Source organism: Drosophila sulfurigaster, chromosome 3, assembly GCF_023558435.1.
Source record: "Drosophila sulfurigaster albostrigata strain 15112-1811.04 chromosome 3, ASM2355843v2, whole genome shotgun sequence".
In the NCBI taxonomy this organism is placed as follows: Eukaryota; Metazoa; Arthropoda; class Insecta; order Diptera; family Drosophilidae; genus Drosophila; species Drosophila sulfurigaster.
The window spans coordinates 10729894-10752800 of NC_084883.1; the positions used below are offsets into that span (position 1 = coordinate 10729894).

General features: G+C 36.6%; 3 protein-coding genes across 4 annotated transcripts; 1 reads left to right on the forward strand and 2 right to left on the reverse strand.

Moving 5' to 3' along the window:
* Window positions 1–291: 291 nt before the first annotated feature.
* On the reverse strand, window positions 292–5437 carry LOC133843401 (uncharacterized). Of its 2 annotated transcripts, XR_009894504.1 has the most exons (5): window positions 5344–5437; window positions 5208–5282; window positions 4439–5132; window positions 4297–4377; window positions 292–1342 (listed from the first exon to the last, which is right to left on the reverse strand). XR_009894504.1 is itself a non-coding variant. In XM_062276920.1 (4 exons), exons 1-3 carry the CDS (start codon window positions 5349–5351, stop codon window positions 4766–4768), a joined length of 450 nt encoding a protein of 149 aa, XP_062132904.1. In that variant the 5' UTR covers window positions 5352–5437; the 3' UTR covers window positions 296–1342; window positions 4297–4765. The 2 variants fall into 2 exon arrangements, 1 of the variants encoding a protein (XP_062132904.1); XM_062276920.1 differs by having other exon boundaries at window positions 296–1342; window positions 4297–5132.
* Window positions 2742–4064, forward strand: LOC133843399 (uncharacterized). The gene is made up of 4 exons (XM_062276917.1): window positions 2742–3055; window positions 3121–3413; window positions 3476–3862; window positions 3922–4064. The coding sequence occupies exons 1-4, from the start codon at window positions 3035–3037 to the stop codon at window positions 4055–4057; spliced, it is 837 nt and encodes a 278-aa protein (XP_062132901.1). The 5' UTR covers window positions 2742–3034; the 3' UTR covers window positions 4058–4064.
* Window positions 5438–6912: 1475 nt separating the features above from the next.
* Window positions 6913–8118, reverse strand: LOC133843400 (serine protease grass-like). The gene is made up of 4 exons (XM_062276918.1): window positions 7894–8118; window positions 7796–7838; window positions 7549–7730; window positions 6913–7494 (listed from the first exon to the last, which is right to left on the reverse strand). The coding sequence occupies exons 1-4, from the start codon at window positions 7976–7978 to the stop codon at window positions 7085–7087; spliced, it is 720 nt and encodes a 239-aa protein (XP_062132902.1). The 5' UTR covers window positions 7979–8118; the 3' UTR covers window positions 6913–7084.
* Window positions 8119–22907: the final 14789 nt, after the last annotated feature.

A 22907-nucleotide genomic window follows, 5' to 3' on the forward strand; every position in this document is an offset into this window, starting at 1 on the left:
GTTGGCAAGGGCACCAGACTGTCAAGCTGACACCATACATAAATGTCTGGTGGACACTTCCAGTCACGGTTGCTATTCCAAAAAAATTTTTTCTACCAAAATTTTGAAAAAATGTACCAATTTTAGCTAAAATGTACCACAAATTTTTCTCGGTATTTTTTAAAACTAAAATTTCTTAACGTTTTTTTAAAATGATCTTTTATTATTTCATATTTCATTTTTTACTTCAAATTATAGTAGTAGTATAGTATATAGCGTATAAAAAAAAAACAGAACTTTCCTTAAACAAAAATAAATTAAATTTAAACTTAGTTCATTTTTAAAAATGAACAGTCTTTTGGAGACCAAACATAGTGAAGGTCATTACAATTAATCAATTCCTTACAATACATAATGTTATTTAGTGTCTTAAATTCTAATTTATTTCGTAATTTAGTTTTTATTAAAGAAATTTCAAAAAATTTTCTCTCTGCAGCAGCAGAGCTGTGTGGCAACGACATCAAGTTATATATGAATTCTATCAAGCTTTTGAACAGCGGTTCGTCAAGACCGTTTTTTTTACTTCCAATGTCTGTCTAAAATTTACAAATGTCTTTTTCTTTTCCCTCATTTAAAGACAGACGGTGTTGGTTCCATTGGGATATTAGATCATCGGGATCACCATTGTATAAATTTTCGAAGGTTTTCATCAAAGGTACTATTGAAAGTTCATCTTCGCTTAGAAATTTAGCTGGAGTTATTGCCTCTAAAAGTTTTACATCTTCTCTTTCGAAGTCAAATCTCATTTTTATTTGTGAAATCAGCTCAATATAAAATTCACGAATAGTTTCTTTAATTTTACACTTTTCAAATTCACTCAGATTTTCGCTATCAATATACTGCTGCGCTTTTGTACCAATACAAATTTTTGCTACAGGTAAAAAGTGATTTTTATCTTTAAGGACGATATCTTTTATATTTTTGTTTTTAATATAAGGAGTTTGACAGAAGTTACATAATATTAACTTAACAGAAACTTCAAGTCTATTTATTGTATAGGTATGGAAGTCTGACAGATTCGGATTGAAATTCAGTGTTAAGTTCATTAATAATTTTTAGAGCGTACGTTAAAAACAATATATATGCTTTTATTTCCGGTGCTAACATAATATTGGCTAACTCCTTGGGCTTTATGTTATTGACTTCCGAACATTGGGATAGAAAATTAAGCTGTAGTGCATCCCACTGCTCTACAATTCTACAATTAACTTTCTCAAGAGAAAGCCACCGTGTCATTGCTAATCCTAAGATTTTATGGGGCTTGATGTCGCAGAAGTCTTGAAATTCTTTTAGCTCTAGCACTCTCTTAGGACCAGTGGTGTCATTTCCGTTTTTTATCCGTCAGATCTGGCTTTTTTTGAAGCGTGATTGCGGGAAAAATATGAAAACAGCGGGCAGCGGGAATTCTGGCTTTTTGAGCAAATTTACGCAGCTTTTTTTTAGTTTACTTTTATTCAAATTTTAGAGATGTTAAAATTGAGTTTAACGGCTCAAATGTTAAAAATGTATTTCTCTCGATAAAATATCGATATTTACTTATATCGAGTAACTTCCCTCAAAAGTTCACCCCTAATTTTAAGCTTCTTGCATCACTAATATTGTGAAATTCGGTTGCGGCATATCAAGTTAACGATGCCAAAGGAATCATATAAACAAAAAGTGAGAGATGTCTGGCTGCAGAGCACAGAATTCAAGGAGTGGATGAGGAAGGATCCTACAGACCTCACGCGGGTGTTTTGCAGCTATTGCAAGTGCAGCATAACTGCAAAATTAAGCGACTTGCGTGCACATGCTGCAACAAAAAAACACACCCGTGCTATGGAGGGCTTTGTGCAAAAAAATAAAATAAATTTTGCTAAAACGCCTTCAAAAACAATTGAGCAGGAGGTAGCGCTGTGCCTATTTGTTGCTCAGCATAGCGCAATAGCCCCTGTAAATCATTTAAGTGACCTTTGTCAAAAAAAGTTTGATGACAGTAGCACCGCGACAAAAATAAAGATGCACCGCACAAAATGCACATACATAATTAAAAATGCATTGGCTCCCCACTTCAATGAAGAGCTTCGCAAGGACATTGGTGGCTCCAAGTTTAGTTTACTTTTGAACAAATCCACAGACATTAGTGCCACAAAGTTACTTGGTGAGTTAATAATATTCAAATATAAACTTATGTGTATATATGTATATTATTTATAATCGTTTTTATTTGGTTTGTGTTAATACATGTTAATATTATTAAAATTTAATGTTTAGGTGTGGTCTTTAAGTACTTTTCTGTAGAAAAAGCAACAGTAGAGTCAACATTTTTAAGCTTAGTAAAGCTAGAAGCTGGGGACGCATTGTCCATCGCAAACGGTCTCAAACAGGAGTTAAAGCGTTTAAGTCTTGATATAAAGAATTTAATTGGCATCGGAACAGATAACGCAAGTGTGATGATTGGAAGCAAGAACAGCGTTTACACAGAACTAAAGAAGGAGGCCCCATCTCTTATCTTAATCAAATGTGTTTGTCATTCGGTGCAACTGGCAGTAAACTACGCCTGTAAGCACTTTTTTCCGGATGATTTGGAATTTTTGATTTATGAAACTCATAATTGGTTTTCAAAAAGTTCAATTCGCCAGTCGCTATACAAAAAAATATATGAGTCTATCAATAACGAAAAGGTATTTTTAGTAGAAATGAATATGTCTGTTTTATATGTGTATATCTATCTTTTTATGTATTAATATTTCTAAATCGTTAAAAAAAAGTCTAGTTTCTACTAATTCCACGTGATTGTTTACCTATAGTAAGTGTTTGATACTTGTAGAAGTGATTGTCCCAAAAATATGTAAATATTCAAAAATTAATTAGCATATTTTTAATTAAAGGCCCCCCTTAAAATTCCAAGGGTTTGTGATACCAGATGGTTATCCATTGAAATGGCAGTAACTCGAATTTTAGACCAATGGCATAAACTGAAAACTCACTTTGGAATTGCTGCTATGAGTGAAAAATGCAAAACCGCAAAAATCCTGTACGAATCTTTCTGCGACAAAAAAAAACTATTTGTACTTGGTATTTTTAAAGCCTATATTGCAGGACATGCAAAAAATTAACTTGTGCTTCCAAAGTAATTCGGCTAATGCGACGATGCTTTTAGGTGATCTTAAACTCGCTATCAGATCATTGCGACAGAAAATAATTCCTCCTGATATTGATGTTGACATTATTAACGACGATGACTTCGAAAAGCACGTCAAAAGCGATTTAGGCCTCGGCTACGATTTTGAAAAAGAAGTCAAATCAATGAATATAGAATCCGTCGAAGAAATAGAATTAAGAGAGTGCTGTTCCGGTTTTGTAGTAGAGCTAGCCAAACAGTTGAAGCAAAGGTAAATATTATCTTAATTTTTATTTATATTTTGTAGTATATAATTTTTTTTTTAAATTTCAGGCTTCCGGACAATTTTAACATATTAAAACAGATTGATGCATTCTCTGTTGAAAATATTTTAAAAATCAAAAAGAAACAAATCTCTCCAATCCTTGAGTATTTTCGTACTCCTAATATAGATAAAATTGAACGACTGTACAACGACATAACCCTGGTAGAGTGGGAAAATGTCGATGATACTGTTAAGTTCTGGGCTGAAGTTCTTAAATATCGGGATTCTGGCGGAAACTGCCGTTTTCAGGAATTGGCTTCAGTTGCTCTGCAAATGCAGTCCCTGCCTTGGTCGAATGCCGACGTCGAGCGGGTGTTCAGCCAAGTCAATTTAATAAAAACGAAAATTCGAAATAGCATGAGCGTTGAAACGTTAAACGCTATACTGAGTATAAGGTCCATATTTTAATTTATTTGTATCTTCAAATTATAAATTAATTTACTTAAAATTTTAGGTACGGGCTGCGTCGACACAATATGTGCTGTTTTAACTATAATGTACCACCCAGCTGCCTATCTACAATTGAAGACAAGAAATTTTATCCAATTGATGATGATGATAATATTGACGACATCTTAAATATAATATAGATCTTAATTTTTGTACATTATTGTTTTTTTTTTTTTGTTTTCTTTGTAATGATATCCGTTAGAGAATTACCCCTATATTTTATGTTAAGTAGAACTGAGGGTTTATTAGTGAATAACATGCAGTACATTGCCTTATAAAAATCAGTTTTTTTCTTAACTTTTTTCTCTGGTATTCCGCTTTTTTTAGCTTTTTTTTTTCGTTGATCCAGCTTTTTTTGCTCAGAAAAAAATGACACCACCTCTTAGGACTCCACGCGAAATAGGAATAAATGTTCCTGCACAGCTTTTCAACGTCTGATGGCAATTTTTTGCAAGAGTAGCTTGCGCACAAATGTAGTGAGTAACAAGTACACTTCATATAAAATAAGTTGGTGTCCTTACTCATTTTTGTTTTCAATCCAGATAGGCTTCCCGCCATAGTATTTGCTCCGTCGGTTGCAAGTCCAATTAAATTGTTTAGTGGGATCTCGTTTGATGTAAAAAATTGTTTAGTAGATTGATAGATTGACTCAGCGTCACATTTGTCAAGCTCTATCAACCCAAGAAACTTGTCCGTGATTGTTTTCGTAACGCTTTGAAACTGCCTTGCCACCAACACAAACGCCTTGCGGCACGAAACATCAGTAGTTTCGTCAACAATTAGGGAAAATTTTGAATTTTTTAGCGAACTTATAATGTTTTTGAATGATTTTCCCGCCAGCTGCTCTGTCATTTGTCATTTGCTATTTTGGAATCCGGACAGCATACACACAGCAAGTTGGGCAGATAGTCCATAAGCGAAATTGGCAAGTTATGCATTATGACAAACATCATTAATGTGTAAATGGCATACTGAACTTCATCATCAACTTTTTTTGACCGTGAGGCGAATTCGTGCATTTTAATTTGGTTTTCCTTGCTTTTGACGTTGCGTTGATGCAGAGCCTGCTTGCTGTGCCGATCAATATGGGTAATGTGGTTGAAAACAAATTTTTCACACGCCTTGCAAAAACCACGACCACCTTCGTTTTTAAGCCACGAAAACTTGGTGAGCCACTCGCTGGGAAATTTTCGATCCGCTTTGGGCGAATTGTTGCTTTTAAAGAATGCGATGTTAGAAAACTTATACATGCGATGTTAGAAAACTTATACATGTTTTAATAAGACTCACTTTGGCTCATCATCTACTGTCACTTGCGGAGCATTAGCTTCAGTTGCACCAGAAGCTGCCTTTTTCGTAATGAATCTATAAAATTGATATATGTACATATATACTTTGTTGTTTCAAAAGACTTTAGCTTACTTACCTATCCATCACTATGTATAATCTTTAAGACTGTTTAAACAATTTATTTTTCAAATTCAAGTTCTCGAAAGATTTTATGTATTTCACAATTTATAACTGTTTACGTAGTGATGGACCTTACGGTGGCGCATACATATTTTCTCAATTTGAGACGGAACATCGCCAATCGACTGCATGCGATATTTTTCAGTGTTTGTAATGGTTCCATTTCTAACTGATACAAAATTTGTGCCTGGTGGAACAGAGCCATTTGTTACACATTTGTGTGAACATAAAATTTTATGAAAAAAAAACTAGACCAGGCATATTGAAAATGTACCAAAATTAAAAAAAGTGATCCAATGTACCAACGCATAAAAAATGTACCTGTTTTGGTACATTTGTACCAAAAGTGGCAACCGTGCTTCCAGTACAAAATTCCCCAGCGCAACCTTGGGACATTTAAATTTCCCTCTGGCTAACATCGCGCATGACATGCAGTGCTTGTTGTCTGTATTGCCTTTTTTAAGGAATTCTTTATTCAAAAGCTAAGAAACAGTACAACAAAAAATAGACCCTAACTACACATGGAAGAAAATTTTAATATGGTAATGTGACTACTTCACTGACATACTAAGGTTTTGGCAAATCCATGTCGTTTCAGGTAGTCGACGCCTTGCGAGTCGGCTCTGATATCTCAGCAGTCTATCGCTGTATCGGCGCTAGTGTGACGACCGATCTGCTCCTCAATCGTGTAGACTTTCAAGTCCCTGTGTACCAGGGTCAGTTAGTTATTTGCCTAAGTGCTCGGTTTTCAGATTTTCGATGCGCTTATGATTAGATTTAGCCGCAATCCCCCCAAATTTGTATGCCGTATATCCATATTGGAGCTATGCATTGGATATACACGACCCTCTTAACACTAAGTGTCATGGTGCTCCTTTTGTTTACTAGCCATCACAGTTGTTGCATCCTTTGGCCACACTTTTTCTTCGTGCCTATGAAGTGTGGTCCAAAATAAGGTGTTTATCTAGGGGGGCGTAGTTGGTATCACCGTTTTCAGCGTGAAGCATGGGTTGACGGTTTTCAGGGGCTTTATCTTTAAATTCCATCTCCTGCACCAAACAAACAAAGTGATAAGGTACCCTTGTACCCTTAGCGGCTTCTACGTGGTTCTTATAGTTGTACAGAACAGCCACGTCGTCTGCATATGTGGCCATTAATGCCTTGAAGGGAGATTCCATACAGTCGTCATTGGGCGTAGGTATATCTGCTATGTAAAGAGAGTAAATTGATCTATAATAACTCATTGATCTGTATTGACTACATTGATTGATCTGTATTGAACACAATTGGGTAGTTTATAGAACAACAACAGCTGTATCAACGGTATCTGCACTCCAGCCAGCTTAACCGACATCTTTTCGAAAGACTGTATCTCTTGTAAAACTTATACTGAAGCTTCAAATAAAAATTATTTTAAATATTTTCATTGCTATAAAACCAAAAGGAATTTGACCGAGAATGATGACTCAGAACTGCAAAAAATTTTTGGAACTTAACGGAAATTTTATTTAATATTTTAATTTATTAATTGTTTAAATATTTATTAATATATATATTTCTATTGAGGATTTTAATTTTTTCTCGCATCACATGCAAGCTTTATCCCATGCATTTAAACTTAAGCAACCAAACGATGAGCTTTAATTTCGCATACATATTCAATAATTTAATAAATAATTATCATCTACTTATCTTTTTTATTTGGTGGCAATCGTATAAGCGATCCACCGTATGTAACTGCCAACGTTTGTGTATACACCCGGATCCGTACCATCGCAATGAGGAGATCCAAAATTGACCACTCCAAACTGCACAAACCGTTGATACTCATTAAAATAGACTACCTGTGACAATGGACCTCCAGAGTCACCTCCGCAGGCATCCTTTCCATCAGCTCCAGCGCATATTTGTGTTGAATCGATTGGGTGTTTCGGAAATCTTTTTTTGCATATTGCGCGATTTTTTTGATTTACAATGATTTCCATAAGAGTATCAGAGAAATTAGTGTGTGCAGTTTTTCCCCAGCCAGTCACATGGAAGTTTTTCATATTGTTAACTTTTTGTTGAAGGGTCTCGGTCGTAGGCAGACAAATAGGCGAAATATTCCCTGTGAATAATAAATTAAATATTTGTATGTAAATTATATTATTATCGAGAATACTTTTAAATTCCACGTCTCTCGACAGTTTCACTAGAGCAATATCATCATGTAGAGTTTTAGGCGAATACTTTTCATGCACAAAAATGCGTTCAATCTCAATATCCTCAACTGGTGGTGCACAAGAATCCCCATCGCAATCTTGTTTCTTTCTTAAATTGTGTTCTCCCAATCGCAATAAGGATCTATAATAAACAAAAATTACTTAGATTGTACACTTTAAATTCGATTTTAAAAGTCGATTGATTACAGTTCTTTCTTGTCGAAACAATGAGCAGCTGTTAACACGTAACCTGAAAATGGAAGCTTTTAACATAAAAGAAAATGGTATTCAATTGATTCACTCACGTTTGTTTATCAAGGTACCGCCACATATGTAAGTTTGATTTTTATGATCTATTAAATTAAGAATGGCCATCCAAGGTCTGCTCATTAATTTAACATATCTACCCCCATATATCTTATAAATTTCAAATCTTCCGCAATCCTCCTTAAACAGATTATCAATTGCCTGGTCAATCTTTTCTCTTTCTTCACAGCACACAAAATTCTAAAAAGTTAATGTATTAAATATGAATTTACAGAAAAGAATTCAATTACCTTTTTATGTCTTCTTTCATAATTTGATCTTTTTAAGTACATCTGATTATAATGTGACAGTCTAGCTCCTCTCTTTCTTTTCAAAAGCATATTGTATATGAACGAACATTTTTTTAGGGGTATAAAATAGCCCGATTTATTATCGCCCCTTATGCATTCTTTATCTGCCAAATGAAGTTAACGAATTGATTATGATACATCAACACAATTTATAGATTGCATACTGTACCTGTTCTTTCAACATCGTTAGATGAAAGAGCAAATACTAACGCGAAAGCAAGAAATATTAATATGCCGAATTTAAACATTTCGAATGAAGAGTTGGAATCGTACTGACTTTAATTTGATGTATGAAATTTCGGCGTAAGGCTGATGGCAGAATGTGAGCTACAATCAATGCGATAACATTGGGTGAGACATAGCTATGATGCACTGCATATTTATAGTCGCTAGGGTAGAAGGGTATTATAACTTTGTGCTGCAGGAAATGTTAAAAAAAATACAGAAGGAAGCATATTATTGATCAGCGTCAACATCCGAGTCGATAAAGCCATGTCCGTCTATCTGACTGTCCGTCCGTTTTTATGAACGCCTAGATGTCAGAGAGTATAAGAAATGTTTGCACGCAGATCACGTTTGTTTGGTACAGACATTAATAACTAAAATATTTATGATTCCAGTCTGGTATATTTTGTACTATGGTATATATATTTCAATATACCAAATATTAACTTTGGTAATTTTAGTTTTTTTTTTTTTGAGAATAATACCGCACTGATTTGCTTTTATTTAAAATGAGTAGCGGGTATCTAACAGTCGAGGAAACTCGACTGTAGCTTTCTTGATTGTAGCGGAAGCGATGAATCAAATGCAAGGCGAGAAAGCAGAAGTTCGCAACCGAATGCTTATCAAATTGTTAAATATTCATATGTACCAAATAATAAGAGAATCAAAACAATTTCTTTATAATTATGATTACACTTTGTTTACATACAAACATACTCTATATATTACCAGATGGCTGAGAAGAAAAACCCAAATAATGACCAAGCAGGAAAGCTACAGTCCAGTGTACTCGATTGTGAGAAACCCGCTACTCATTTCAATAACAAAACAATTAAAAAGTTATTTAAGAAATAATATTTTATGGCAAACAACGGATGTTGCTGTGTGTTCTCAATTGCGTTGTTATTGTGCTTTCTGGTATATTTTATGCTTTCTGATATATTTTAATATGAAATTCGTTATATTGGCGCATTTTTCTGGATATTTAATTTGGTCCATTACAACAATAACACCGCACAATTTCTTTTGCAAAAATCATGATAGCTTTAGTTATTATTGATTATGTAAATTGAGATTTGAGTTTTGACATTAAGATGCCCATTATTTGCAGCGGAGGATTACGTGCCAAGTATCTAAATCAAAGTGATTCTCTAGCAGGTATAAAAACATCTTTCGTGGATATATCCAATAAATACGACTACAAACTAATAGCGTAGCTAGCGTTGTTCATACTATTTTGAGTGTTCTATGATTAAGTGTCTGTATATACTTAAAACTTAATTCGCATAATTTATACAATATTACCAGCACTTCATCTTCATCTTTGATCCGCGCTCACAAACGCACACATAGGCAACTCGAAGATTTTAGGCAATAAATTTGTTTGGCAAACGGCAAGAAAGGGATCTGAAATGAAAAAAAAAATAATAATAATGCAGAAAGAAAAGGCAAATGAAAAGTACAAGATGAGACGAAGCGAGCGGGCGAAACTTTTGTTGCTTAAGTAAACTTGAAAAGTTTTCGAGACATAAAAGTTTCTTGTGAAAGTCACACGAAAGTTGAATGCAATAAATCTGAACGCTGCTGCTGCAGCCCAAAAAGTGCAATGCGTTGCCTCTTCAGGGCAAATCCGTTAAGCCCGTTACCAAAAAAAAAACTCACACTCGCACACACACACACACATACGCGTACAACACTCGTTTACTCGAATACTTGGAAAACTTTCAACGCGCTTTCATGGCTGATAAATGGCCAGTTGAATCACAAAATACAAGCACAGATTCGTGATTCAAGCTAAACTACATAAGCTCCCTCCATACAAAACTTCTACAGCAATGCGGTGCTCTTGACCAGTGAACAACTCTTGAAATTCAAATCCAACTGCATATATGAATATAGTATAAATCTTGGCATATATGTACATACATATATACAATCCTTTAGCTATATAGCACATGCAGGACATTTCGAGTGCCTGCTCTTGCTAAACTGTGCTAATTGAACAGCTGCAAGTTCCAGACGGCAAACAGGGTCAAGTGCCTCAGGTGCATTAAAGACCTCCGCAACCAGGGACAAAGCGAGCAGAGTCTGAGCGAAGCGAGAGGCTGTGGCCAACAATGTTGCTGCTTGGCCTGTATGAAATGTAATCATTAGTCGACTAGCTTATACCCGCTAGTAATGATGTGAAATTAAAGTACACCCAGACCCACGAAATTCACTCTTAACATTATTAGTTAGAAATAGCATAGAAAACAAATACTACAAACTACAAAATCCACCAAAGTATGAATACAATCTCATTGACTATATTTGACGTTCTGTTTTATCAATAAAATTATATGATTAAAGACTTGCCATAAAGTTGAATAATTCTTACTTCTTATAGATGCTTCATTAAGTGCTGCCAGCATTTTTCCTTATTACTTAGTTATTTATTTTAACGTAATATTCTACTATTCACTCATAAAAATTCCTTTCGACATTTGAGAAATTTCATCAAATTTATTAATATAAATAAATGAAATTTGATCAGAATTTTATAAATTGTATAACATAAAAAGTGTTATGGCAACTATTATGAGGGTTCGACCACATTATGAGAATTTAATTTCATTGTTCACTCTGAATTTAACTAAACTTGAAGTTCCCGCCTTTGCTCTGCATTAACGGGTATGTGGAGCGTGAAGAACTTTAGCTCGTGTGAGCAACTTGAATGCTTATTAAAAGTTGAGTTAGTTGCTGCTTAAACTCACTTAGAGTTTTGTTAAACAGCCGAGAGGCATATACTATACTATAAACTACATATAAACGGCAAATGCATGCAAATAATGTTAATGCCAAAGTAAGTCAATTTTCAGGTGCGCAAGTTAATGGCAAAGTTTCAAAGTGGAAAACAGTGAAATGGCAAATGGGTTAGATAACCTAGTTAAATGTATAATTTAGTTTGATAGAAGTGTCCTTGTGCCATATGAAAAATAATAAAGAAACAGAGTGAAACAGAAGAAGAAGAGGAAAAAAATACGGCAGGCAAGGCTGGCCTCAGATTGTGCAATTTAATGTGCCACATGCTGCATGGTTGTCCTCTAGCTGGTTGCCTGACTGACTGGCTGACTGACTGACTGACTGCCTCACTGACTGGGTGAATGGGTGGCGGTGGTTTCCGCGATGGTTTCTTTTTCATTATCAAGCCCGATGGGGACGCAGAGCGGAGCTTAATTGCAATGAAAGCGCAGTTTCCTCCTAGCAATTTGCAGTCGCCATGAAATATGCAGCATTATGACCGCAGCGCTGAGCTGTGTACAGCCTTTTCAAGCTCCCCATGCTGGGCTCTTAATCACATGAACGACACAGCGAGGCACATAAACTCAATCTGTGTGCGAGGCCAGGTGAGTGATTGCAATTGCAAAAGACGACCAGGTGAGACCCCAGGCCGAGGCTCGGGCTCAGGCTCAGGCTCAAACGGAGTCTTGGTCGCTTTTGAATGCATTGCAGCGCATATTTTTCGAATAAAAATTGTGCCTGCATGTATGATTATTATTATTATTATTGATGCAATTTGCTATGTAGATGACGACGACGACACAGCCGCCGCCACAGTCACAGCCTCAGTCGTTGAGTTGGCCCCATTATTTATGGCCATTTCTATAGCAAACTTTAAGTAAAAACCGTTGCCTACTTTTGAGCACAAGGCTGCTTCAAGTTTCCTGTGTTACGATGTTCCTAAGCCAATTAGCTGGCTTTCAGTTACAATTGCAGTTGGGTAGAAGTTAGGCATGTTCCCAAAACGAAAACGAAACGTAACGATGACAAAGTCGACGCTTGCAGCTAATTAATTTTGGCTTTATTTGCATTCGTTAGCGCAAAGCGATTCACTCTACAGAAATTCAATTTAATTCGCAGTGCTTAAACCATTTCCATTTATTATGATTATTATTATTGCACTAGCAATTGTCGTTCAACGAGGGGTGTCTTTAAAGTCTGCTCTTGTTGTATTGCATTGATAATATTTGTGGTGCAAGTCGAGATGTTGTTGTGCTTTAATTGGAAAAGTTTTTCAATTTTAATTAAAACATTTTACTTAATGCAAAATGCAGTCGAAATTACACACAATGTGCAGTGTTCGCACCACGACAACAACAACGACAGTGACAACAACAATAACAACAACAAAAGCAACTAGAGTTTAAGCAAAGCCACATCGAAAGTTTTTCTGGGCCAGCAAAAACTGCCAAAAACTAAAGTACAACTCTTTCGCTGCCCATTTCAGACTCTCTCTCTCTCTCTCTCTCTCTCTCTATCTCTCTTTTAATCTCCCTCTCTCTATCTCTCTCTTTTTCTCACACTTTCTCTCACATACTGTTGCGTGTAATATGAGAGATTTTAATAGACACTTTATTTTTGACTACAATTCATTTGCCAGTACATCACTCATACGCCCCCTCTTCCCACTCTGCGATTTTGTGTTCTAGTTTCTGGCTGGCTTTCTGAAATGGTCAGTCAGTCAGGCTGCTTCAGTTTTGTGGCCGCACTGGCGCTTCAGGCTTATGCGATTTATAGCAACAAGACAAATAGTTCCATGTAATTTGCTTGTATGTCAAACGAGTCGCATATGTCAAATGTCAAATGCTTTTGCGGATTTTCTCCTCTTACTTTTTACTGGCACTCGCATTTGCAACGCCTTCGACAGCAACACCGACGACGACTGGCGACGGCAGGCAAAAGTTTTTGCAACAATAAATTACTATTACAATGACAATTTTCCCACACGCACACACACAGACACATTCTCGTACTCACTGCGAAACGAGCATTTTTTATGCTCTGGTTACATTTCCGTTTCCGCTTTTCGCGTTCTATTTTTTTTGGGTCTCTTGTTTTAGCCCTGCTGACTGGCATTTGAGCTGCGCTAAGCATTTAAGTTCAAGTCAAATACGAGTGTGCGACTGCAAGATTTGCAGCAGATTACTTGATTAATGATCTGACTCGACTAACTGCTACAGCCCCGCCCCCATTTCCTCACCCACTTCTGGATATTGTGGTGTTCCGTAAATTGGGAGCATATGTTGGCCTCTGATTTTGCAACAAGGCAGTTAAATATTCGATTTCAAACGATTTGAAATAATAATAATAATAATAATAATAATAATAATAATAATAATAATAATAATAATAATAATAATAATAATAATAATAATAATAATAATAATAATAATAATAATAATAATAATAATAATAATAATAATAATAATAATAATAATAATAATAATAATAATAATAATGTCCATCAGCCTGTCCGTCTGCCTGTCCGCCTGCCTGTCCGTCTGTCCATATTAACACCTAGTCCTTAGAGAGATAAGAGAAATAGAGACATCATCGACAAATTTCGAATAACAAGTGTAATTTCGAAGTTAGTCGTGTATAACTATAATATTCATGATTATGGTATTTTTTAAATGTAGTACTAAATCCATATTCCAAATAAAGCTTTCCGTATAATTTAGTATTTCTTCTATATATCATTTTAGTATATTTCAACAATAATACCGCATTGTTTTGCTCTTATTTAAAATGAGTAGAGGGTAGCTCACCCTCGAGCACACTCGTCAATAGCTTTCTTACTTGTTTAATATACAACAAAAGTATCTTTAAGATGCCGACGGCTTAATAGTTTGTGACATTGAACTTTACAACAATAGCAATAATTGTAATCCTTATTCGATAACTTTTATTTGATTAGTTTATCAAGCAAAATGTCATTTCAATTTCTAGTGAGTGGAGACGAAAGCGTTAAATTGAAACTGACGCTAACCCAAATGCTGAAAGTCTAATCGAAATAGCCTAAGCCGTGTTGCACAAAATGTCTTCAATGCAAAAACTGAAAGGAAAACAAAGCTCGACAGCCTGAGCAACAGACAGCAGCGTAGCTGACAGTCTAGGCAGATGTCTGGACAGCTGGTTGAATTAACACTTGAAGCCTCGACTTGGCCAAACAGCTAAATAAGAGTAAATATAGTAGAGAAGGCAGCGGTCGGTTCCGGGGTCCAGACACATCGACTTGCGCTAGACTGAGCAAAGAAAATATTTTTGTTGCCGCCCCCGACCACACTGTTGCCACTGTCAAAATGTCAAAGCTTAAAGTTGAGAAAACCTGGAGCGGACTTTTGGATTTGCTTTGCGTTTTAATCAGTCAAAATGTAGCCACAGCAGCAGCAGCCCGGCCGCCACAAGTAATTAAGTAGAGAGTGAAAAGTTGGGGAAAGGGTAGATCTGCTAATTAAATGGATTTGCTTTCGTTGTAATCTCGTTTTGTTTCTTGATTTAATTTATTAATTTGCAGTTTGAAGCTACGCCGCATTTCCATTTGATTTAGGACCAAAGTCCAAAGAAGTTTGCGTCAGCTTTTATTTACGCAAACCGAAACATATTAAAAATTTACGGCTCGTTTACTGCGATTTGTTCAATTAAGTCGATACGTTTCCTACCATCCGGTCCCTTACCCCCCAAAAAAATAAAGTTGCTTGCCAACTTGCGTTGAGTTTGGTCCTTGCTTCCATCTCCGGCTATGGATCTGACTCCATTTCTCTCTTCCTTTCTCTCTCTCTCTCGCTCTCTCGCTCTCTCTTTCTGTCTTTGGTTCTTCAGCTCGGTTGCCACTTTTAATTTTCTTCAAGTTTATTTGCCCGCTCTTGCCTGTGATTGCTGCGTTGCGTTGCGTTGCGTCCTTTTGGCTCCTACATCCGCTTACTCTACATCCTTGGCATGGCTTCTTTTTTAATTTTTATTGAATTGGCTCTTGTTACTGCTTAGACTTTGAGTTGAAATTAAACGAGCGTGGTTTATGCTTGGAGCTTCTCAAGTGCCACTGATTGTGAGACCGAGTGAAATTTAATCAAGTTTCCCAGAGTTGTGGCAGCCGCACAGGGTTGTGCACGTGCAGGGCAATAAGGCGGAGATGCAAGCGAGCTGTGGAGAAAGCTAAGGCTAAGGCAAAGGCTGAGGCGACGGCAACGGCAACGGCGGCGTCGGTGGCGCTTGGGTGCACATGAAACAAAGAAAACAAGTCTCAAGTGCCTGGCCATTGTTTGTGCCAGTCAAAACTTTGCCAACATCCCAGTCTGCTAGCTTTGCTGCCTGCTTGCCACCCACTTGTAATTAAAAGTCAGGCATATTGATGCATGAATGCTGTTTCCATGTTTGCATTCGCTGCCGCTGTCATTAATTAAACACACTATGAAGCTGGCAAAGCTGTCAAGCTTTGGGCTGGACAGCATCTAACTAATTGTGAGTGAAGTGCATTTCGTGCATTTGCCTGACATTTGCAACATTAACAGTAACTGCAACATATAGTGGCATATACATATGTATGTAGGATAGTCGTCTATATATTGTAGGAGTGTGTTGCATGTCTTTTGCGTTGATTGCTGCGTTTAATGTCAATAGTGTTGAGTCAAAGCTAATGGAAGCTACGACCACGAAATTGCGCGTAACTTGGCATAATATTGACCAATATGGCAAATTGCGTATACGCCACGTTGCACAACAATCAACACACACACACGGATACAAACAGTACAGTGCAGTGCAGTGCATTGAAGTGCACTCAGCAAGTCAGCATCACACAACAGCTATAACAAACAGCGAACTGACTCTTGCAACCACATACCGGACCGCAAATATGCAAACAGGCTGCTTGCAGTCCAAGGCACAGTGCACAGAGAACACAGAGAACACACAGAGCTGCACAGAGTTCGGCAATTGGCGTCCGAGTTGCTGATGCCATGCCACACCACGCCCTGCCGCAAATGCTGAAGCTGTGCACATCAACGTAATAATTGTAATAATGCGAATGCCGACACTTGCGGCCAAACAAACAGCAGCAACAACAACACCATCTACAACTACAACTACAACTACACACAGCTACAACAATCTTGTCGATGTCCATGGCAGCGCGTCCAAATGTATGCAATGGAATAACGTCAACATGGACGCTAGTCTCTGCGGCTTAAGGTCGCTCAACCTCAACCTAAGCAAGACATCAGGCATCAGATAATGTTCTTGAGATGATGATGATGATGAGGACGATGAACGAAGACGAAGGAAGAGAGTGCAGCAGCTAGCCAGGCGCAAACTTGAAATGAATTTGCATAAACTTTTAGCACGAACAAAGCAGCAACAAACACAAGACTTTGGCCTAAGCTTCACGCTGAGCGAGGTGCGCTGAACAAGTTGCAAAGCATTTTATGTACACAGAAAAATAAATGCCAAGAGGTCTCTCAATAACTGGATAATTGTAGATTTTTTTAAGCCAACTTTTTTAATCTCGAAATTCTTAAATCAAAATTTCATATTTAAATGAACCTTTTTTTAAAAAAGTTAAAAGTTTTTTTTTTATTTCATTAAATATTATTTGATTAATACCTCCTTCTCTTGAAATATTTCGAATCCGAAGTTTTGAAACCCAGAACTGCACATTAATATTCACAACAGCTCTAATAACTTAACTATGAGCTCAAGCACTGAGCGAGGAAACACGAAAATTCAAATTGTAATAGGAAATGCGATTGATTCCAGTATTTTATGTAATATACGGATAACTGATACTAAATGTAAAGTATAGTTTGATTATCTTAAATAACACTACTTCCTGCTAACTACTGTTATACTTTTGACGACCGCTGTTCAACTTCTTACGACTTATGTATGATCTGCTCTCAGCAACTGATGATTTACTACTGAAGACTGATATCGATAGTTTAGTGCCTATTGGCTTGCTAACGTCAACCTATACCGAAAGGATATATCGACTAGCCTCCATCGCTGTTACATTTATATCCTAAATCTAGTATTAAAGACATATATCATATTTTTAATCCTCAAGACTAAGTTCAACAACTTACTCCTGAATGATGACATAAATATATAATCCATTTAAGTATTTGTTTTCTGTTGAAACTCTTTTTATTTCATGCAGTTGGCAACCCTCGCAACTAGTTGGCTTTTCGGCAACTGCCAAGATAGCTGAATTGTTCCCCCTCGCTGCCCTCACTCCTTTTTCACCATCTCACGACGTCTTGGTAAATTGAAATATGCTCTCCTTTTGCTGCAAAAACAAGGTGCTCAGGTGCCGCATCATAGCGAGGTAAGGACACGTAAAGCAAGGGCTGGCAATGTTCATGATTTTTGACAAGGGTTGGCACTGTGACTGCCTTGTCTTCTGCCCTTCTATATCTTGTCTGTCTGCTAAAATGACTTTATTTGCAATATGGAAATATTTTTCATTATCCTGACGCTGCTCGAGCTTTTGCCTTGGACCTGTTCCCTGTTATCGTTCTCGTTCTCGTTCTGATTCTCATTCTTTCCAGCTGCATATGTCAATCGATGTCAGTCAGGCTGCCAAGCTCTCAGCTCTACTATGCTACACATACTCTCTGCTCTGCATAGCTTGCGGTATATTTTGAGCTTGTCTCGACATATTTTATGGCAATATTTTTGATGTACCGTGTTAGACACGCACACACACACACACACACACATGTTGCTCTGCCTGAATCACCAACTTACTTTGCAATTTCGCAAGACAACGTGAATTGATGGAACTCTCAAGCAAACAAATCAAATTTTAAATGGAAAATAGCACAAGTTTCTCAAGCTAGGTCTGACTTAATTTAACACATGTTCTACATACTGCACTTGACTTTTTAGCATTTAAAAAATGACTTATTAGCCTTTTAAATGCTAGAAAATGAACAAAATGTCTGAGAAGTTTTATTCTATATTAAAGATCTATTCAATTTGTCAGCAATAAAAACAAAATTATATATATAATAAAGAAGAAATAAAAGCACAGACAGCAATATAAGTTTTTTATATATATATATATATTCTTTATTTATTTACAATCTATCTATCTAAAGATAATAAGTAAATTCTATGACGAAGAAAATGACAGAAAACTTTTTATTTGTTTTACATGTAGAGGTTATTTACAAAAAAACTGTATTTACTACCTCTCTTTGGGTGGTCTAAAGGGGAGATCAAATGGGTGGTGCCTTTTCAGCCGTCGGCGATGTTGGCTAAGCAATATAAGTAAATGTGTTTTCAGATTTAATAGAATATATGCAGATTAGCTTATTTCAGAACTTAACATACTAATATTCCAGCATTAAGTACTCGCTATCAATAGGATAGAATTGTATTATTACTTACAAAAACAACTTCAGTATTTATGATTTCTCAAAATTGGATTCTTCAAATTTTAGAAGTTATTTAAGAAATTCTTTTGTATGGGAAAAAAAAACACCTACTGGTCTTAGTTGCATTGGCAATCTGGTATATTTTATACTCTGTGGTATATTTTAAATGTAGTAATATATAAATTTACCAAATATATCTTTTGGTATATTAATTTGGTATACTTTAAGAATAATTCCGCACTTTTTTGCTTTAATTTAAAATGGGTATCGGGTATCGCATAGTCGAGCACACTCAACTGTAGCTTGTTTACTTGCTCTATTTTAATCGGAACGGATTTCGCATATGTATCAACTTTTGCATCAGATGGTCCATTTCTGCACTCCAGTGCATATCGATAGTTTAATTGCTTTATAAAGAATTTGAAAATGACGCTGTCTTTACATAGAGCGTTAAGGTTAGAGTCATAGGATAGATCTTTAGGCTAAAGTCATCACCAAAAGTTGTAAGATAAAAGATGCCATAGAGACGCAAAAGTGAAGACATCATTAAGTTGTTAATGACATTCTGTTCGTCAAAAAATTAAATTTAATTGACACTAATATATGAACTACTTATTATGAATACAATACTTGTAAATTAAAAACCAAATAAAATAAATGTTTATTTGTCATGTTTTAAACATTTATTGAGAGCATTCGATGAGAGACACATCAAGGAAGGGAAAAATCTAAAAAATAGAAATGTTGCAAAAAAAAATAACTTTAGGTAGACTATGACAATCTATGTTTTAGGTAATGGTATATATTCCAATAACTATTGCACTCAACGAGCAATTAAATATTTCAATTAGAAAGAGCAAGTTAAACCAACATTTAATTATGTGCTTTTCAAATAAATTCAAAAGTTCAGCTAATTAAAGTATGTACTTGAAAGGCAGCACTTAACATTAATATTGAATTCAAAATTATAATGTTCGAAATGAAGCTAATCAATGTTTTAATTGCAATAAAGTCAACAGCAAACTAAAGGTTAAGCACTTTTGTGCTTTCAACGTTCAGCTTTCATCATCAATTACATAGTAAGCATATTGCGAGCATCCTTGGATATTTGCGCAATGCAAAGCATAAAAATCTCCATCTCTTTTGGCCAGATGCCACACAACACATATCGAGCTCACTCGACTTGAATGTTTGCTCTTGCAGATGATGACTTTATCAGAGTCATCTGCAGTGGCCAAGTGAAGAGAAGATGCGTGGACAGAGAGGAGGGGAGCAGCAGGAGAGACGGGCTTGACGGATATGTGTCGAGTGGCGAATAAAAAGAGTGAAAGTTGTAGCACCAGAGCAAACAATTTCGCAGCTGCTCTTGAGTCCACAGGCTGAATGTGCATTTGTCCGTTGGGAATTGATAAAAGTGCTAAATTTCCACAGAAAAGGGGAAAAAATTTATTAATTATTTATGAAGTCGAGTTATGATTGTGTTTATAGCACTTGATTTGATATAAGCGCCAAAAAATTACACAGAATTAAACTTATCACTTATTTATTAAGTAGAGTTATGATTGTGTTTATAGCACTTAATAAAATAATTTCAATTAATCGGCACATTTTATTTACTAAAATTCCCAATTGGATTGGTGCTTGGTTAAGTTAGCTTAGCAACGTTCGAATGCAAATATTGAAAGTGGAAAGCAAATCGCAGTGGGAGAAAAAAAGAGTTTGCAAAGCTTTGCTCTGCTTTTTATGGCCACGTTTTTTATGCCAATTGCCAGGCAAGGACAACAATTACGCGCATTATCCTTTCGTCTCCAGACTCAGAAGAAGACAGAGAAAGAGAAAGAGAGAGGGAGCGAGAGAAAAGGAGAAGGAAAAATACTTTAACTGGAGCTAGAGCCAGAGTCGAGTGATAACACGGCATTTGCTTAAACAAGCATAAATGTGAGTTGCTAAAAAAAAGAAGAAAAGTTCCCCGGCCATTTTAATTTGGCTAAGTAGCGCCAGTGACACTGGCATCAACTAAGCGAATGCCAGAGTGGGACAACAATACTCAGCTAAAGAGAGAGAGAGGGAAACAATATGAAAGGTTGCAAATGCGGATACGGATACGGATACCTTTCTGTCGGGCTAGTTCAAAAAATACAACAACAAAAAATGCGCTAATTTAATTTTAACTTTGTTGGCAGCTGGACAGCCCCCTCTTCCCCTTCCCTTTCCCCTTCACTTAACCCTGTCTTACCTCCCTTCACAGCCTCTGCCTTGACGGCGTGTCTGTTGGCTTATTCTCTTTTGTGTTTGATTTCGTTGTCAGCGTCTTTTGGCGCTTTATGCTTGTGGCACACTTTCCGCAGCGCATTAGCCAACTTCCCCAACTCCCCTGGCTGGCCAATCCTTTCTCCCTCCTTCCCCTCACCATCCCCCTTAACTTAACTGAGGCGAAAGAGTAAAAGTAAAATATTTGCCCGGCCATTGCAAGTGAGCAGCGCTGATTGCGGCACTAAAACGAAACGAGTTCTTGTGCGACGATAAGATTTTCCAGCACAGCCCTTACTTAATTCCTTCCTACTCTGTATACCCTTGCTTTGCCATACACAATAAACCGCCACCATCACCCGATTTAATCACACTGAAGTTTGTCCATTTGCCGCTGGCCATTTTCTCTTTTTTTTCTGTTTTGCGTTATATGTTTAATACCCGTGCCACCCTAAGGAAACTATCCGACTTGCTTCTGTTCCAACTCAAGGCAGACTTGCATTAATAGAGCTCAGGTATTTTATAGTCGAATTCATTGACGTTACTCCAGTTAAGTCTATCTTATGGACAAAGTTTGCGAGTGGCTTTACGGCAGTTGGCACCTACGCCCACAGTGAGTTACGTTTGCCAGCCCGGGCCTGACAATCGACAGCAATTTGCCACAGTCGCTGCCACAGTTGCTGCCACAGTCGCTGCCACAGTCTCTGCTCGAGACGCAAGTCAGCAGCATTCATCGCCGTGCGGCATCATTGACCAAATTCGTATTCACAAAGCATCCGATAAGCATAACAGTTGTCGTCAAGTGAGCGTCGTGCCGCCGGCAAACACCTTACTCGGTTAAAGATGGAGCTGAAACCTTAGCTGTAGATGTGGATGTGGATGTGGAGTTCGAGTTGGAGGTGGAGTTGGAGTTGGAGTTGGAGTTGGGGGCAGCAACAAATCGTCGCCAGCTGCCATCGACAATAAAACGTTTTACAATGTAACTAAGGCGACGACATGCCGACGCTTTGGACGTGCCTCCCTTTCCCGCTCACCCACCACTTTGCCACCTTGCCACCCTCGATTTTGAATTGAAAATCCTTCTCATGTGCTGCAATAATGTGCTGCGAATCGTCTGCGCCAAGTGCAACAATGTTAATAATTGTTTATTGCCGCATCTGACATCTCTGCCCTACAAAACCATCGAGTCTCTTCGCTATTCAATGTCGTTAAAGTAATCGATTGCAATTATCACCGGAAACAATTCAGAAAGCACAATCTGAAAAAACCTCCTTCTCGTTCTAGTATTGAACTTGACTTGGAACACATTTAATAGTGATAAGAATTCTCAGCAAAGCTACTGTGAAGCTGGCTACACAGAGAGGAAAAATTGCGCTCTTACGTCTGACAAATCTCGATCTTTAAAAAATGCTTTAAACATGTAATCCAGATTGAAAATCCCTCAAAACAAGAATTTCAGATTGTTAAATTCATATTGTCGAACTTTCATCTTGACTGAAGAATTTGTCATCATATCATCAGAGCTTTAGCAAGTTTTTTTCTGTGTATATAAGAATGTGAAACGATCTCTTGGGTATACAGTTTATTTATTGCATGTTAAAGTACAGTACAATGTCGATAGCGAAATCTTTTGATTTTTATATAAAAATAACATTTAAAATTCCCAATGAGCTTAACTCAAAAGTGTAGATATGTATATGTTTAACTAACCTATTCCTAGATAATAAAGCAGTTTTAAATAATTATGCAATTATTTGATAGATTCAAGTTAAAAGGTTTATTTCAAATAAACTCATAAACGAAATTAAAATGTTAATATAATTATATCTATTTTCGAATCTATTTGTTTGATGAAGAAATATATAATATATATATATATATAATTAAAACAAACTTGTCGTCAAGCAACAAGAGTCAGATATACCTAATATGTAACAAGTTACTATTAGTTATTATTATGTATGCTCGACTGTAAAATACCCGCAACCCATATTGAATAAAAGCAAAACAGTGCCGTATTATTCTTAATAT